This window comes from Trachinotus anak, unplaced genomic scaffold (genome assembly GCF_046630095.1).
Source record: "Trachinotus anak isolate AG129_WGS33_773 ecotype Australia unplaced genomic scaffold, CSIRO_AGI_Tana_v1 ptg000002l, whole genome shotgun sequence".
In the NCBI taxonomy this organism is placed as follows: domain Eukaryota; kingdom Metazoa; phylum Chordata; class Actinopteri; order Carangiformes; family Carangidae; genus Trachinotus; species Trachinotus anak.
Genome location: NW_027273853.1, coordinates 15,724,140 through 15,742,577, shown reverse-complemented (window position 1 = coordinate 15,742,577; position 18,438 = coordinate 15,724,140). Strand labels below are relative to the sequence as shown.

The window sequence follows — 18,438 nt, the reverse complement described above, 5'->3', positions numbered from 1 at the left end:
TGCTGGCATATATACAAACTCAGTCTGACACATAATGTTCTCGAAACACCTGGGCTACATGACATGCAATGCTGCACACATGTATGCATGGACTGCTTTGTGCTACTTTGTTCTTGGCATTCTGTATACAGTTTTTTGAGTTTTACTGAAGCTTTGAAGACATTAAAACTGTCTTTCATCTTCTTGGTTTTATTGTGCTGCAGTCACTGTTTGAGAGACAAGGGATGACTCTACATGGAGGTCTTCACCCAGGCATTGAGAGAGGTCACATACAACTACCAAAGGGGATGTCCAGGACCAAGTCTTTTGGTAAAACAATCACCCACCCTGTAAATATTCAAATAAGGTGAATGATAGTGTAATCTTATGTGTAGTATCCTTGTAGGTATTATATTAACATATAGAGAATATAAGACAAAGAAGCTTCGTCCTTATTCATAAATTGCATCACTGAACCCACAAAGAATAACACATAGACAGCAATACAACAAATAGAAAATGCAGTTGATGAAGCTACATTTTAATGAATCAAACTTAAAGTGCCTATTGATAAGGAATAATTTCCTGTCAAACAGATTAACAAATGTTAACAGATGACATAGTTACAAATACGTACTTACATTGCATTACATGTTCAGAATGTGCAAATGTCCTTTTTGAATATTCACAGAAACAGATTTGCAGAGCAGATGTTCAAGCACACAGCCTGTTTCGAAAGTAGATATACACATTTATTATTAATACTCCTGTATTATTAAACATTTCTCCTGTTGTGAAGTACACCCATTAAATGAATGCTGAATTAATTGTAAAAATAGTCAAAAGAATTAGAATTACATATTTTATTGAAGTATTATATAGCTGGGTTTGAGACACCTTATTCATAATTAACTGTGAATTAACAGATTTACGGATGGATGCATTCCAGTGTGCTTTTCGTGAAGCTGTGGATCTGCTGGGCTGGTATAAAATGGTCTTTTTTCACGAGTTTAGACCTCATCACCAGATAATCTGTGCTTTTCCCCCTCATCAGGTGCCACTGAGGAGGATCGGCTGTCTGCTCTTGCAGGCGAGCACCGATTTCCCCGTAGTTCCTCTATGACGGACAGCCTCCGAGACCACTCGCAGCCCCATCCTATCCCTCCACCTCCACAGACAGCACCTCCTCCCCCTCCATACTACCTAGACACTGGTCCTCCCCCAGCCTTTTGCCCTCCCCCTCCCCCATCCAGGACCCAGAGTCAGGGCCATGAGCCAGGAGGACGCTCTAGCTTCAAGCCCTCCTCCCTGGACCTCCCTTACGAGGCTGCTCAGCGGCAGGCCACACACATTGAGAGACAGAAGAAAGCCCGCTCCATGATCATCCTCCAGGACTCCTCCCATCTACCTGTAGAACCTACAGAAATTCCCCGACCTTCTGCTGCTACACCACCTGAGCGAATCAAAAGAAAGGGTCGAGTTATTGACAACCCTTATGCTAATGTGGGTCAATTTAGCATCGGACTGTACACACCCACCAAGCCCCAGAGGAAGAAAAGTCCCCTGGTGAAACAACTACAGGTAGGTTACATGTTGGGGATGATTTCTGATCTTACCTTTTGTGCCAAAGACCTTATGACCTTGACATTTTGGTTGATTTTTTTCGTCTTACTGCAGGTGGAAGATGCACAAGAAAAAGCTAGTTTAGCCTTAGCTGCTGCCCACTCCAGAGAAAGCTCACCCTCAGGACGACACCCACATACCCATGGGCACACACACACCAGCCGTGCAGACTACTACCAGCAGCAGCTGATGGCTGAGCGAGAGCGTATGCGTGCCCAGGGAGAGATGATGCTTCAGGGTAAGGGCCCCTTTGCTGCTGCAATTGCTGGAGCAGTGAAGGATCGTGAGCGTCGCCTAGAAGAACGGAGGAAATCCACAGTCTTCCTTTCTGTTGGGACCATGGAGGGGGCGTCTACCACCAGCTCTGACTCTCCATCTCTTACCCAGTCTCACTCCATCGATGAACGGATGCTTACCCGTGAGCTTGGACAGCTGCCTCCCCCTGCCTTGGCCCTGAGCCCCTCGCCAAGTGGGACCACTTTCATCCATCCACTCACAGGAAAACCCCTGGACCCCAACTCCCCACTGGCTCTTGCGCTGGCCGCAAGGGAGAGGGCACTGACCTCCCAGAGCCAGTCCCCAACTAGCAGCCCAGAGCCTAGGACTAAACAGGAGCGGGCAGGCCAGGGCATAATATTCATTGACACTCAGACCAAAGAGTCTCCACATGAAGGGGCACCCACATCTCCTCCTTTTTCACCTAAAAGCGCCAAGGCACCAGGGTATGGAGTTGGTTCTTCCCCGGCATCAGTTTTAGTTCCCCAGCCCACCAAATCACAGTGGGCCACATCACCATCACCTGTATCATTTCGGCAGGAGATGGAGGCGAGAGTAGAGGAGAGGAAGGAGGAGAAGAGACTAGAAGATAAAAAAAGTATGTTGATCAGTATTATGGATACGTCACAGCAGAAGACAGCAGGGCTAATCATGGTCCATGCCACCAGTAATGGCCAAGCTGTTGGATTAGGTTCAGAACTAGAACAGACCCCTGCCCCAGTGCCCATGGAGCCCAGCAAATCTCCAAGTCCACGGGCTAAATCCCCCAGTTCCACAGTCTCCCAACCCCAGCCCCAGCTCCAGGCCCAGCCTCAAACTCACCGTCCTGCCAGTCCAGCCCAAGAGAAGAGTCTGGCTCAGGGAAGCTCTGAGGAAGATGTGGATCCATACACAGTGACCCTGCCCCCTGTAATGTTGTCCTCCAGTGATGAGGAAACAAGAGAAGAGCTACGAAAGATTGGAGTTGTTCCACCACCAGATGAGTTTGCTAATGGGCTGCTGGCACAGGCACAGGAGATGCCAGTGTCCCCAACTAAACCTGCCACCTCTTCCACAGCCCCTACAACACCAACACCACAAACTCCCTCAACCCCAACAACGCCAATTGTGACCCCCACCCAGCCTCAGCCTCCCCAGCCCCCACCTCCACCTAGTGCAGCAGCTGTCTCAGGGAAGCCCTCTGACCCTCTGGAGCCCCCACCGGTGGGTGAGTCTGGCTCTGCAGCAGACTCAGGCGTGGAGGAGGCTGACACGCGCAGCTCCAGCGAAAGAGAGCGAGACCACCATCTCGAGACCACCAGCACCGTCTCCACGGTTTCCAGCATGTCCACACTGTCCTCAGAAAGCGGCGAGCCTGCCGACACACACACCACGCACACCTCCTATGCCGACGGGCAGACTTTTGTGCTCGACAAGCCGCCAGTGCCTCCTAAGCCCCGACTCAAGTCCCAGATAGGAGGCAGTAAAGGCCCCGTCACCTTCAGGGACCCTCTGCTGAAGCAGAGCTCTGACAGTGAGCTGCTATCACAGCAACAGGCTGCTGCCCTGGCTGCTGCTGCGGCTGGAGGAGCTGGGCTCCCCTCAGGTGGTTCAGCCTCAGTGACTGGACTAGCTCCTACCAAGCCACGCTACCTCTTCCAGCGGAGGTCCAAGCTGTGGGGGGACCCAGTGGAGCCCCGTGGACCGGGAGTGGGGCTAGGTATTGGGAGTTTGGGCAATCTTGGTGGGCTGGGACTGGGGCTGGGTGCAGATGAGGGAGCAAAACCATCTGTTATGGGGGAGCTCAGTTCACGACTACAGCAGCTAAATAAAGACACTAGGTCACTGGGAGAGGAACCGCTGGGGGCATCACTTGACCCAGGGAGGAAGTCACCTGTGACAGGTGCCAGGTAAGATGGTTACATTAAAAGTGATGATTTCAAGTTGCGTTCATATCTCTTATTCATATGGTGGTGGAGACCTCAGACTTATATATACTTATACCACCTACATATAATTCCAATGCCCAGCCTAAGAGAAAATGGTCTTAAATTGATTTAAATTGCATACTTGTCAGACAATATGAGATTAATTCTTTACTCTTATTTAACAAGCCCATTGGACAAGAGACTGCAAACACAAAGGCTTTCATTTATTATTTAAAAGCAAACATATTTTATCACATTGATTTAGAATCTGTTTTAGTCTGGAATCTTAAAGCAGTTCTCTGAAAAGGGGGGCATCTAAAATAATAAAATATAAACTATGCAAATAATTTTTTAAGCCAGTCTACTGATATTGTTAGTCATAATGAGGTCACAGGTCACCAACACTGCTGGCATTGGCTTTCCTGACAATATTAACATAGAAACTTAGTTAATATGTGCTATACCTTTCTGTGAATTATACGGTCTGTTGCAACATCAGTAAGAAGAAAGCAGAAATGAGGCATATAAAAGAAGCAAACACAAACTTGCTCACACAGTGACACCAGGGTTATCTGAAGCTTCTGAAGGACAGTAGTGTTTTATGTCTGTTTTCTGTGGGTTTCTTTGTTCACACCATACTTGAAGGTACAATGAAGTCATTTATATTTCTGCAGATGTGAGGACACCGAAGAGAGTAAACCTTAAGGTTATAGCCACTAGGGTAAACCAAAGCTTTTTTAAATATGTTATTTCCTAACAAGCTTATCAACTAATCCCATTGAAAGATTACAACCCTTTTATAATTTTTGTGCCATGTATTTTCTTTTAAATATTATTTGTTACCTTGTTTGCATCACTTGATTTCTTCACTGACTCAAATGTCCTAAAAAAAAAAAAGATAAAGTATTTGGCCATAGTACCAAGATTACTGGTTTTAGAGATATATAGTAGTACAATTGATGGCTCTGGTCTCAGATCTAAACTGCTCCTTGTTTCCATAGTTACAGCTGTACTGCTTGGCCTCTAGTTAAGTTATGTGTGTTGTAAAGTACATACAGTAGACAATAATAGTCAATAAGTTAGTGTTACTGTGTGTGTGTGTGTGTGTGTGAGTGTGTGTGTGTGTGTGTGTGTGTGTGTGTGTGTGTGTGTGTAGTAGATTATCTGTTGGTGCAAACAAGGTAACAGGGCTCGGAGGCATGCACTTCCTAAAAGCCTTTCCTCATCTCACACACACTCTCACTATAGGGTTCTAACCTATGACCCTGCTAGTAGTTACCCTTCCAGCTTTTCCTTGACCTTTTGTCAGAGTCCTTGTTCAAATAACACATAATACATCCTTATATCCACAGCTCTTTGTAGCCATCACTGATATTATTTCATAAGACTCGAAACTGTAGTTTCCTTCTTATCACCGTCCCTCTTCCCACAGTAATATCAGTGATAACCTCAAAGATTTTAGGATGTATTTTCAGAAGTATTTGGACATGACTAAACTGTAATGGTGTGTCATGTTAAAACCATCCACACATGTTCTTGGTACTAACAGGTATTTTAATGATGAGACAAACAGACAAAGTCCTGACCTTGTCAGAAGTCCTGAGGTGCCACATGGAGTAACTGTCAAATAAATTATGGAGTCTTCTATTTAGATCTACTCATGATTTGTCTTAGGATTTTTCTCAGGTGCATAATAACATGCCTGAGCCTGGTTGTGTTTTTATGGCTTGGCAGGCTGGGAGTTAAAATCTGATGTCTGAAGAAAGAACGCTGTCTTCTTTTGGTTGTCAATTGTACTTTACTCAGCCATGAAATTGACATGAATGGATGTTGATTTTAATGTTCCCTTTAGGAGAGTAGTTCAGATGCAGTGATTTATCTATCCCATCTTAGAATGTAGCTGTCAAAGAGCTCAGGAGTTTGTAGGCACTGTTCAGATGCAGTTCAGTTTGATTTTTATTGCTTTGTCCTCATTTCTGTGAATAATGAGGGTGGAAAATTGCACTATACGTCACTGCTGATTAAGAGGAAGCTGAGAGATATGAAGAGAAACTCTAAGAAGATTGAGAAGATTTCAGAATAGATTTTTTGCAGCCGTCTCATCATATTGCCATCTGCAGGTGGAACTGACCAACTTCACACAGCTGAAATCAAATTGCTTCATGTTTTTTTGTTTCCATCCAGTTGTCAAAATCAATTAAATAGCTGTCTCAGAAAACAAATGAAAAGTCTTTCTAGCTGATCAAGACAAGGCTACTAGTTAATGGCCTTTTATGTTAACACTGGCACTTGTAACCATATTTGTCCACTCTGTGGGTGTAGCCGAAGTCTGCTGCTACTTTGCCTTTGGACATCATGGATGCAAGATTTACCTCCAGTACATGAATGTAGCAATGGCATGTTTTTAGAGCACCAGTTGTTAGTAAATGCCTTAGAAGCATGTTTTGCAGCCCCATCTGTTTGCCAGACTATTATTACTATTATTAGTAATAGTTATTGTTATCACAATAGTTTGGTTAGAAAAGATCACTCGTCCCTATTGTTTAAGGCAATGCATTGCTTCAATATGTACTGTAGTAACTATGTGTCATTAAGGCAAATTCAGCCATTAATCATGTATTTGTACCTCAGCAACATCATGATCTGTGGACGGAAAAGGTGACCATGATATCAAATACATATCAGTACATACAAAATTGTGATTGGGCTTGCACTTTCCATTATGCATTATGCAGCAAATTCATCCCCAACATTCCCATTCTGACAGTGGATTGCCCTTGGCTGTGTGAAAGATGATCATACACACCATTATTTCTCTCTCTCTTTCTCTCTCTTCTTCTGCATTTTTGTCTCTTCACCCACTGGAACATTTCACATATAACACAGGCATCCCAGCACCCATAACTCTAATGTTCTTGCATCAATTGCACTGTGCGCCCCATTTAAACCCCTTCAAAAACCACATATGCTCTTGTATTTCGTCTCTCTTGTATCCACCTCGCTCACATGCTGTGTATCATACATTTGGGTGGTATAGAAACCTGTGGTTCTCATTTTATTTCAGTTGTGCTTTTTGGTTTTCTTTTCTTCTCTGTTTATGTAATTTGCATAACTTTGTTTTGTTTTTCAGTGGTTGTGTTGAGGATGGCCATGGTCCCTGACTGTCTTGCTTATTGGATACTGTAGGTTTCTTAAACCATGATAAAACAGATCAAAATGTGTTGCAATTTGTATTTCTGTATTTTATATATATAAATATATATATATATATATATATATATATATATATATATATATATATTTCCCTACACACACAGACACACATCTAATACTTTGCCAGCAAGATTAGTAGTAGAATGAGTGCAAAAGCAACCACAAAAGTCAAGGGACATGTGCCCTCCTTTTATTGTTTGTTATTGTTTATTGTTTGTTTTTCTTTGTTTGTTCAGTGTTTGATATGTGAATAGTGTGCTCATTTCTCTCTCATGCAGCCCACTGGTCAGATCTCCCAGTGCTTCAGCCTACTCTGCTGTCTTTGTCAGGCTATCACGTCAGCAACACCAGCACACAGGCACACACACACACACATGCACACGCGTGCGCACACACAAGCACACGTGCATACACACACAGTCACACCAGTGCACAAACATGAGACGTGTCAAAGACAGCAGAGTTGGCTGAAGCAGATTATAAATCTGGTTGGCAGGCTGCGTCTCATGGAGTGTTGCTAACATTCTCTCCCATTGCTCTCTCTCTGCTCACCTTGCATGCTCCGCCCTGCTGCTCTGATCTGATTGGTCTAGAACTGACTGTGCGCCCAGGAGGGCAGGACGACTGTGTAAGTGCGCATGGAGCTCATCTCATGTCCATCGGCTCCCTGTAGTCTGATCATTTTTCCAACGTGAGCGCTGCCTGGCTACCTTTGTTCCATTGCACTCTTTAGTCCAAATCTCACCCATGTCCAAGGTTTCAAACACAGTAAAGGGAAAACATGTGTCACACCTGATACATGAGACACTTGGTAACATGCATGAATAAAACAGACATCATTGCACCAACTCTTAAGGCCTTTCCCTTCTGCTTCTCCTGTTTGCACCAAGCTAGACAAAACTCTCATGTTAGCCTAAATCTCCAGTCCATCCCTCTTCTCCTTTCTTCCACCCTTTCCTCAATTTGTTCAAAAATATATGAATGGCTAATCAGCCATCAGCTCTTAGACTGTTTCACAAATGTGTATGTCTGTTGTTTTTTCAAAAGAGGGTGAAAAAATAGATAAACTAGCATTTGCTGAAAGAAATTGAAGTGACTGTTGCTGTAATATCAGATTCCTACTGCTAAAGAATTATTGTGGAATTGTGTTAGTATAGTTCTTCTTCTACATGATGCAGGTGTTAAGATTGGGTTGGTTGATCACTGAGATTCCCTAAATGGTGGTCTTAATGCACTGAATGAAGTGTTAGCTGTTATACACTCATCATTACTTGTCATACGAAGGCACATTTACTAAATGTAATTTTTCTTAAATGACAAGATGTGCAATGCAAAGCTGAAAGCCAATTATGAAATTCCACTCTTAGATTTGCTTACTGTGCCTAGAGTCTGTGTACTGAATGTGTTTGTGCATGTTTGTACTGTATTTGTCACACATTATAATGTGAATTGAGAGTAATTCACAGTAATCACTTCACGGAAGCATACAGTATGCCTTAACAGACAGTGGTTCTTCATTAAATTCATTAGAGGGAAAAGACTCAGTAATGGTCAGAAGGACTGAGTGTGGAATAGGTTTTAGTCAAAGCAGAACAGAACTTTTCTAATACTGCCATAGTTGATGTATAGTTGATGTATAGCTTGAAATGAGGATGGAAGTCTTAAGTGATGTTTCATGACTAAGTAGTAACAAGATTTTTATCCAAAGCTGTAAATAATCTTCTGTTACCGCCAGTGAATGTAGCCTGCTGCTGTGATGTTGCTGTGATGTGAGACTAGCTTGGTCTTCCTAACAGTCTTTAACTTCTATCTTACACTAACTTAAACTTTAGAAGAGCTGACAACAGTCTATATATACTGTATAACCCAAAGCTCTCAAAGCTCCTTCTCTTCTTCTTCTTTATTTTCACTTCACCTTCACCTCGCTCTCTGTCTCTGTCTCCACCAGACTTTTCAGCAGCCTAGGCGAGCTCCACACCATTTCTCAGAGAAGCTATGGCACCACATACACCATCCGCCCTGGCAGCCGCTACCCCGTCACCCGACGCACCCCCAGCCCAGGTTCAGGCTCACCTGATCGCGGCGACCCTCTTGGACGATTCTCGGGCTTCGGCCTACCGCCCTCACCGACTACACCACCACAAACCATCCTCAAATCCTCTAGCCTCAGCCTACCCCAGGAGCCTAAAGAGGTCCGCTTTGTAATGAGGAGCTCCAGCGCCCGTTCCCGCTCTCGCTCCCCTTCCCCATCACCCTCCCATTCCCCTGGCCTGGGGTCACCACTTTTAGCCCTCCGGCCCTTTCACCAAAAACCCCTCCACCTCTGGAACAAGTATGACGTCGGAGATTGGCTTGAGAGCATCAATCTGGGGGAGCACAGGGCAGGGTTTCAGGAACATGAGATCGAAGGCTCTCACCTCCCAGCTCTAACCAAGGATGACTTTGCAGAACTAGGAGTGACACGAGTTGGACATCGTATGAACATTGAACGAGCACTAAAACAGCTGCTAGAGAGCTGACCCCTGCCCTGAGACACAGCAACAGTTAGAGAGAAAGATGAGGATAGAACAGGGAAGATACAGAGTTGATGAAATTAAAACATAGGAGCCGCTCCTCTTTTACTCTGGCTGCTTTTAAGTTCTGCATTACAAATGTTTAACTTGTCGTCCTTAGCGACACTTTACATTCCCATTCTGCATCAATACCCTGCACTTGGCACTGCACTGAAGAGGAGGACACAATACATTTGTCCCCCTCTATTAGGCCCTTAGAGTCTGCCCACCTCCTTGCCTGTAGCCAATTAGATCAGACCTCAGAATGGGCTTTGCTGAGGAGAATCGCATGAGCTCCAATTAAAACATCTGATTTGGGAAAACTTCATTTGTTCCCTTAGTAACACCCACACTTTCTCTCTCACTTTTCCCCCTGTCCTCTCTACCTCTATCCCTCCATCTAGTAGGCCCCTGAAAGCCTTTTGCAGTTTGAGTAAAGGAGGAGGAGGAAGAATTTTTGTTCCAAATAGAAAGCTCAGTTGCCTTTCAAAATATTTATACAGAGATCAACAATGATAAACGCAGGACTATGGACATAGTGCTGACACAGCTCTGAAAAGTGCATCTTCTCTATACCTGCTGTTGTTTTTAAACCGAAGACTTTAGAGCCCAGAGGTGGAGCTCCACAAAGTAAACCATGGGAGAAAACCCCTCCGCCTTGGTACCCAGACTGTGCTATCTATTATATTTGGAGAATGTTTAACCAACACTCGTGGCTTTTTTCATAATCAATTTTTTGGTTTTCCAAAGGGAATATTATATATAGGTATTATATAATATGATATATATGTATCTAAATATAGCTTTCAGAAGAAAAGACAATGTTGCAAAGAGGAAATGTAATAATTTGCGCCTGTTTTTGGTTTTTAGTATAGAAGGCAGAGAGAAATCTTTAAATTTATTCCACCAATAGTTTACTCATTTTTACCAATTATATACATAAATATACATATATATATATATATATATATTTGAAAGAAAAAAGTATATAGATATGGAAATGAAATTTTTGTCATAGGTATACAACTTTCCTTATGGTCACCCTTTCTTGAACCGTAGCATGACGAGTTGCATCATGGTCTTGAACAGAGAGTTTGTTGTTTGTTTTTATTTTCTTACGGTCTTCCTTCATACTAAAGGGCATCCTGTAATGTGAGGCTGAGACCCCAGTTGACACCCATCCCTACTGCTTCAGCTACAGACCTTACCAATGTAGCTCTGTCTCTGATTTATCCACCTAATGAGACAGCCAGTTGGTAAAGGGACCCTTCATCTCATGCCTGTTATCACTCAGGGATGGAAGTTTGGGGCACTAGCATGGTTGCTGGCTGTTGTTTTAATACTATCCATTCCACTTTAATACCACCATGGTCTGAAAAATGTTAGACGGCTAGTTAAAATTTCCATCCCTGCAACCCCTGAGGATGCTTCTCAGACCGCACCTCACAAGGTCTGTTATAGCAAAAGAAGGTCAGGAAATGGAAACATTGGAGGTGGTTCTCATCACCAGTAGAGAGGACACTACCATTGAACAGAAATCTTTTTGAGATTTAATTTTTCCTACACAAGGAAACCTTAAACTACTCAAATAAAGCAAATGTTTGTTTTCCTTAAAATCTACTTTTACCTGGAATATAACCAACAAAAAACCTATCAAATAAGGGCTTAAATGAGCTAGACATACAGTATGTGCCCTTTTGAAATGGCACTACAGGAAGAGTTTCTGTAGTTTATCAGGCTGTGGGGATGGGAAGGCCTCTGTAAGGTCTTAAAGAAAATTCAGTATTTTACAACCTGGCAGTGTCTTGCAACATCAACTGCTTCCCTGTATCTGTACAATTTACTTAGTGAGTAAAATAATATCATAATCGGTGGCAGCCAGAACTCTAAAAATAAGACCCAGGTTGTAAAAAAATAAATGAATAAATAAAAACAACTGAATTTTTCTTTAACAATATAAAAATCTATAATTGTACTTGTGAGTAGCTTCTGCTGGCAGTGAGAAACAGTGAGTTTTATTCACGCAACAAAATTTTTAAAAAAGCATTTTATCCATAGCTTTTCTCTGATAGGTGGGGTAATTTCTATTACCACAAAAAAACACCTTCATACATCAGCAGCATCCAGTCAGTATGCCAAGTCGGTTTCACTTGGCCAGAAGTTGCAACATATTTTTTTTCTTTTCTTCTTTGCTAGCAGTTTGTAAAAGCGGGTGGCTAATATAACGTTTTATCTGGGTTGTAGGAATAGCACTCACTGCCTCACTGTGACCTCACTGATTATTTTACTTCTCTGTCCTCAAACTCATTTGGACTTTTTGTGTTAATGGTTCTTTTTTTATTCTTTTTCTTCCTCTCTTGTTGTTGATTTGTTACCCTCGGACACTGTGGGTAGATTTTGTAGCGTGTGGAACATGATACTTAAATCTTTCACTCATTTGAATTTTAGAGTGACAGAAAAAAACTAATATCCTGTCCATTCTAAACGTACTTACACTTGTAAAAAAGGAACAAACTACAAATATTTGCTTTTTTTAAAAATCACAAGCAATGTATATATGATAGATTTCATATAAATTTTTGAAAAACAAAAAGTATATAGATCTATATATGAATGTTTGGCATATATGCATAGTTAACCACCTGTGGAAAAGGTGAGCAGATTTTATTCTTTCTATGAACTCTTGAACTTTTGAACTCTGAACTATGAACTAGGGGATGATTTGCACAAAACAAGGTGACAAGGTGCTAACATAAAAGCCACCCATTGTTCAAGCGCATGCGTGCATCTGGATTCCCTGAATCTCTCTGTATGGTCGTTCCTCTTCAGCGTGTTTACAGCTGTTTGTATGTGTGCAAATGCTTGTTTGTTTCCATTTGTGTGTATTTGTTTGAGAGCAAAATGATGAGAATGCACACATGACTATGAGAGAGTGTATGGTTGATTGATAGGGTTTACATCATTGGAGCTAGTCCACTATAGCCTTACTGTATTACCATCAGAGATTCCCGGCAGTGGCTGTGTCACACGAACACACACAATACATACAAACACAAAAAGAAAAATGCACACGTACATCTTCATTTCCTGACAGAACATAATTGTTTTGCATTCTCACTTTGTACTTAGTGACAACTTAAAAAAGTGGACTGCCCTCCCCCAAGAGGGAGGGAGAGACAGAAAGAAAGAGAGATTACCATGGGATACTGAATGAAACCATTGAACCATTTTATACTGCAAGACAACTATAACTCACCTTGTAAATGTGTAGGTACAGCTTACGCGGTGTCACTGTTTTGTTCACCCATTCCCAGATGACATTTGCGCTCTTTACTCTCCACTCTGTCTGGCAGCACTCCTTTTTCCTTTTTCAGACCTTCAGTTTCTGAGTTTTGGATATGCTATGAGGTGATCCAGTGAGGAACAAACACAAAGGAAAAATGTGCCAAAAAATAACTTAACTTTTAACTGTATATTGTCTTTGCTTTAGGACTATCTTAGTTACAGCATTCTTGAGCTGTTAGACTCAATAATATGGTGCCATCTCCTGGAAATCTTGAGAACTACAGACATTTGTTAGATCCTTCAGTATTTCCTACAGGTGGAAATACAGTCATTATTATTTTGTAAAGAAACAGGCTATTTATATGTATATATGTATGTGTATATATACATATATATATATAGCCTGTATATCTACCTTTGAGCTTTGCATCAACATTTCTATTTAAATTTTGAGACAAAGTATCACAATTGCTTGATTTTACTGTGATGGTTATTACCCAGCTTGGCTTACTGTTCCCCTATAAATACAAATAACAAATGAAACACAAACAAATTGTACAGTCTGGACTCACACAGGCTGGCCTGGTTAGAAAAAAACAATGCTGTAGTGAATACTTGGTTGGATTGTTGTGTAAGTTTACCACAAATACAGATGCAAAATGAGCAATGTGTAACAGACTTGCACATCATTAGGTCAATTAAGTTCAGTGAAGGGTTATCTTTGTCTTATTTTCTAATCAACAAAGCACAATCTACATAGTGTAGGGGGAGCAGTGTAACCTTTTTAAAAATCCACTGGATTCTGGTCACCCACCAGAACCAGTGATCTTATCATGAAAGGGGTTTTTCTTTCATTGTTGGTTTTCTCCTTGTTTGCACTGTGAAGTTTAGAATGGTGGATGTATCACTGCAACGCCTCAGCCTTGTCTCACAGGTGAACTTCCCCTTCTCAGCATCTGAGGACCAGGAAAATCATCTGCAACTTCTCCTGGTGACTTCTGGACGCTTATAGCAGTATAAACCTCCCCACCCACCCCCTTCATTTTAATACATGAAAATCCAAGTTAAAATACAAGTTAACCAGAAGCTACCTAGTATTCCTCATGCAGCGGAGTTAAGGGTGATAGTGAAGGTTGAGGCAAGATCTGAGATGTTGCCCAGGATATCTCCACCACAGAGATATATGTTTGTTATATTATGTAATAAATTTATAATTAAAACATGAACTGCGTCAAATTCTTGTTCCTTCTGATTTGTTTGAGTTAGTATTAAAACTATGTTCCAGTGTGATTTATTGTACGTAAATGCCACACAAAACAGTCAAATATAAATAGAAAATATACATACATGGTTTCCGTGTACAACATCATAATCATAGAAATAACTGAACTACGTGTCGCCTTGTCCTACAGTGAGGCTTCACACAGGTTCTTCATAGCAATGTTCCTGCAAGCCATGGAGGACACAGCCAGCTGAACATTTCACAGGGCTGAGACCTTCTCAACAGTACAGCACAGTTGATGTCAACTCACACATAACAGCAGCTTATCCTCTAAAATGCTGAAGCTGACTACTTCGTGCTCTTATGCCTGCTGCTGGATCACACACCCAGTTGGAAAGAGACATAATAATTTGGTTACATGGTACATTAAGTTTTCATTTGAAGGGCGCTAAAAAACAGACTACATCATAAAATGAATGCAACAAAGGCAGCCAACAGAAACGGCACCCCGCTGGCATTGCGTTCAACACTACAAACATCAAGAACAGCAGCAAATACAGTTCATAATCACACGTTCTCTTTGCTCTGTGTGAGTTCGTTTTCAATGCCTCACATTCTTATTACGTTACACAAAGTAATTGGTTTTTGTGCTTGAGCAAACATTCAGCCTCACTGTGGGATATTTTACTATTATAATGGTGGATATTATTAGACAAAGTATGAGTGGCAATGCTAAAATAGCAGCTAAATAAACCTGGTAAACGACACAATTCCTAATTATTAACACCAGATTTATTTCCCTGCCAATGTCACTGGACAGATGGGCAGCTACTTAAAACCTGATGAAAGGACTGTTAGCCATCCTCCAGTAGAAGACTTACAATCCAATAGTATAAAAGCAGACCACCAGCATCACATAAGGACAATGTGCTTGTTGATTGTGTCTGCCACAGAGAATCAGAGATCTCTGACATTTTGACTAAAAGAATAATCTATTTGCAGCATCAGCTCCAAAGGAGGACAAATAATCCATACGATCACAGGAGGGTTTGGAGGATCTGTGAAAATGTGTCAGACCAACTCAGGACTCTGCTTTCAATCCATCCTCTTCTGTCTCTGAATTCATTTCCTTGTTCTCCAGGTCAAAGTTCTATAAGAGGGGTGAGACATAATTACATCAGTACAAATATGTTCTCAGTGAAAAACACAACTAATTTCAGCAACAAAGCATTTCCACATGAACAAAAAAGTCATTAGAAAAATTAATTGTGTGGGAGTTCATGAATATGACAGTTCAAATAATGCAGGTTTTGAGTAAGCATCTAAAAAAATTCTATTAAGAGCAAGTATTGCATAATACAACATAATACAATCATTCTTTGCAGTAAACATTATTAAGTTAAGGTAAGTTTAGTATTCAGAGAGGTGTACCTCTAATTCTTGCATTACTTCATCCATGAAGTCGCTGGGGTTTTGCTTGTAGTCCACTGCTCTCTTGATCATCTCTCTGAACATCTGTTGAGACAGTTACAGTCAAACTATTAACATACATGGCCAGTTGAAGTGGTGTACAAAATGTATGAGCTTACACTGAATTATAGGCTGAATTAACATGACTGTTTTATAAAGGGAGCACTGTCAATCCTTGTAAAATTACCTTGCGTGAACTGTAAAACTACTAATGAGCTTGAAATACATGGACTCATAGATCACTAACACTAATGCTCAGAACAAAGATCAAACCTTTACTACGTTAGTCCCATCAGCGGCAGATACAAAGTAAAATGGGATTCCTTGCTTTTTCCCAAAGTTAAAGCTTCTCTGTGTCACCTTCAAATCAGCTGCAGACAAGAAAAAATAAATATGTTCACATCAGTAATTCTAGAGTCAACTTTGTCGGACAAAAAGTAGATCAAATTACCAATGTTTTCAAAATAATAATAAATCATAAATGCAAAACAAAAATGATTACTCATCATGCTGTAACACTTAAAGTGCATAGAATCACAGTGAGAACTGAGTTATGTGCAGTGTCAAAACCAGACCCACCATCGATTTTGTTGGCAACCACACAACAGGGTATCTCGGGTCTGTACTCTCTCAGCTCCTTATACCAGTTGGCCAGATTCTTATATGTGATCTTCCTTTGAACGTCAAAAACCTTAAACAGAAGTACAAAAGAGTTTTGCCTGCTTTCCTGAGTTCAACTGCTGCAATCCAGCAATCATCTGACAAGCCCTTGTTGCTGCTGTCAACACCAAGCAAGCAAATACACATCAAAATGTACTTGAGGGGCTCATCTTAACCAGTAAGCACTGTGTTTATCATTTCCTCTGCAAAATGCATGAAGCATGACCAAGTGATATACAAGGATATATTCTATTCCTGACATCTCTGAGTAAAAGAATGTACTGCTCTCAGTTTACCTCCTTGCAAGTTCCTGCCAGGAAGCAAGAAAGGGCAGGCTAAGTGATTATTGAAAGGCACCTGTCTTGAAACCAAGAGTGTGTCTTACCATAATGCATGCATGTGCTTTGTGGTAGTATGACGGATGCATGCTCTGAAACCTCTCCTGGCCAGCTGTGTCCCAGAAATCTGTGGATCAAAAACACAAGCCATCCCGGCAGTAGCAACAAGATGTTTGACCCTGGCCAATGCTGCTGATTTAAGCTTTAAGGATGATTTTAAGATATGGTCACTGGGAGCATAACAAAAGCAAATACACAGTACATACCAACGGCTACTGTCTTGTTTCCTACAGTGGCTGTGTGTTTGTAGAGAGTCAGAGCATAGGTTGACAACTGCTGGGGACGGCTGCACAAAGCGTTAAGGATCTTAAACCCTTGGCACAAAGGGTTTGCTCAGATGGAGGCATGCCCACTGGAGTTTAATCAGCAGGATCATGTGTAGACAGTGACTGTAAAGACTATAACAGGATGATACAATATGAATTATAAAATAAATGGTACAGACACAGCTATAGCTGCTAAAGGATACTATTCATCCATGAGAAACCTTTCCATCAGCCTAGAAAGAGGGAGAAACAATCTGTGTCAACGCAACAATAGTGCTATTATGAAGGACAACAGATCATCTACTGAGGAAAGGTAAAATGTCATGAAACACAACACATACTCAGATCATCATCACAAATACTTACTTAGATTTACCAACTGCGCTGTCGCCCAGACAGATGATCTTCACTTGTTCGTCTGCATCGTATTTCTTCTGGTCCAGTTCAGGGATGCTGCCAACGTCACCAGCCATTTCCCTCTTCTTTTAATGCTCTGACTGGGACAACTGTTTCAACAAAGACTTGTCTAGCCGGATTTATAATTTAAACACTTGAAAAAACGGAGCTCCAAAAGAGGCTAGCATCCGCCGGCTTTTAACAACAGTAAGCGTTAGCTAGTTTGCCATAGGTTAGCTGAGGCTAAAATCCCGTGGTTCGGCTGGATATCTCTCATTTCACTGGTTCGTCGGTCAACACATTAGCAATATGGATTCTAGCTTGAAGTGATGATAGTACAAAAATGGTCACTGATCGCACTGTGTCGTTACCTTCACAGTGCGCTCCGAGAAACTCAAGGAGGAAACTAGTGCCAGCAGCTAACAGTGGGTTACCGCCGCTAACTGAATTAGCGTCGATAGCATTTGTTAACCAAGGGTACTTCTCCAAATGTCGCCGACTGTCTTGTGTATATTATTCTTCTGTAACACAAGGACAATTGTAACTATTTTTCCACGAATCCCGGGATCCTGACATTAAAGTTTGTATATGTTGCATGAAGTCCCCGACGGTTTTCGTTTCTATGCAACGGAGACGCCCGAAGGACCACGTCGTTATGTATCCTGCTGACCTTGTATGTGCCTGTTAGAAATCCTAAATATAGCGTTAAAATTAATTATGCGTGCATTTATAGGAAACATTTTTCTGTTGCACTGAATGGCAGTGAGGTATTGGGTTTGCAGAAGGGCTCTCATCACTGTCATCATCTAAGATCCTAAGAAAAATACAATCCTCAATTTGGATAACTTCTTATTTTACTGTGATGCATGCCCAAATATCTGAAATCAGAGGATGCCTGGCCTATCATGCCAGTGCCAGTGGGACTCATGGATGTATTATAAGACAATGGTGGGACTAGTCCAGTGACAGTCACTGGAATAGAGTAGAGAATCCGCAAGGCGTGACTGAGTACTGCAGTTTAGCAAGACAGTTTTTGGTAAATTATGGTTAAATTTGTGGGCAAGTGGAATTCCATATCCACTAATATAAGAAAATCAGGAAGTTTTTCAGTGTTGAAAACCAGCCTAAAGCTTTGGCTGAAGTCAACACGAATGTGTCACCTCAAATGATTGCCTGTATTTACTGTATTTA

At 41.6% G+C, this 18,438-nt stretch overlaps 2 protein-coding genes across 3 annotated transcripts in view; one reads left to right on the top strand and one right to left on the bottom strand.

Moving 5' to 3' along the window:
• Positions 1-14,061, top strand: part of shank3a (SH3 and multiple ankyrin repeat domains 3a) — a 171,914-nt gene extending 157,853 nt beyond the window's left edge. For both annotated transcript variants that reach the window (XM_071501331.1, XM_071501330.1), the window contains 4 exons: positions 204-309; positions 1,034-1,560; positions 1,657-3,767; positions 8,947-14,061. In XM_071501331.1, coding sequence (XP_071357432.1) covers positions 204-309; positions 1,034-1,560; positions 1,657-3,767; positions 8,947-9,517 — 3,315 coding nt within the window. In that variant the 3' untranslated portion in view covers positions 9,518-14,061. The remainder of the gene's footprint in view (positions 1-203; positions 310-1,033; positions 1,561-1,656; positions 3,768-8,946) is intronic.
• A 49-nt stretch (positions 14,062-14,110) lies between these two features.
• On the bottom strand, positions 14,111-17,943 carry rabl2 (RAB, member of RAS oncogene family-like 2). Its single transcript, XM_071501341.1, has 8 exons — positions 17,218-17,943; positions 17,055-17,084; positions 16,792-16,871; positions 16,573-16,652; positions 16,107-16,218; positions 15,801-15,898; positions 15,489-15,572; positions 14,111-15,207 (listed from the first exon to the last, which is right to left on the bottom strand). Exons 1-8 carry the CDS (start codon positions 17,322-17,324, stop codon positions 15,139-15,141), a joined length of 660 nt encoding a protein of 219 aa, XP_071357442.1. The 5' UTR covers positions 17,325-17,943; the 3' UTR covers positions 14,111-15,138.
• Positions 17,944-18,438: the final 495 nt, after the last annotated feature.

Bases quoted from the DNA above. Each gene is read 5' to 3' on its own strand.
- rabl2 (XM_071501341.1), bottom strand. From the start codon at position 17,324: ATGGCTGGTGACGTTGGCAGCATCCCTGAACTGGACCAGAAGAAATAC. The intron at 15,899-16,106 runs GTGGGTCTGGTT...TCTTGTCTGCAG, and splicing joins GGTTGCCAACAAAATCGATG to CTGATTTGAAGGTGACACAG. The intron at 15,208-15,488 runs GTACACCTCTCT...CCCCTCTTATAG, and splicing joins AAGTAATGCAAGAATTAGAG to AACTTTGACCTGGAGAACAA.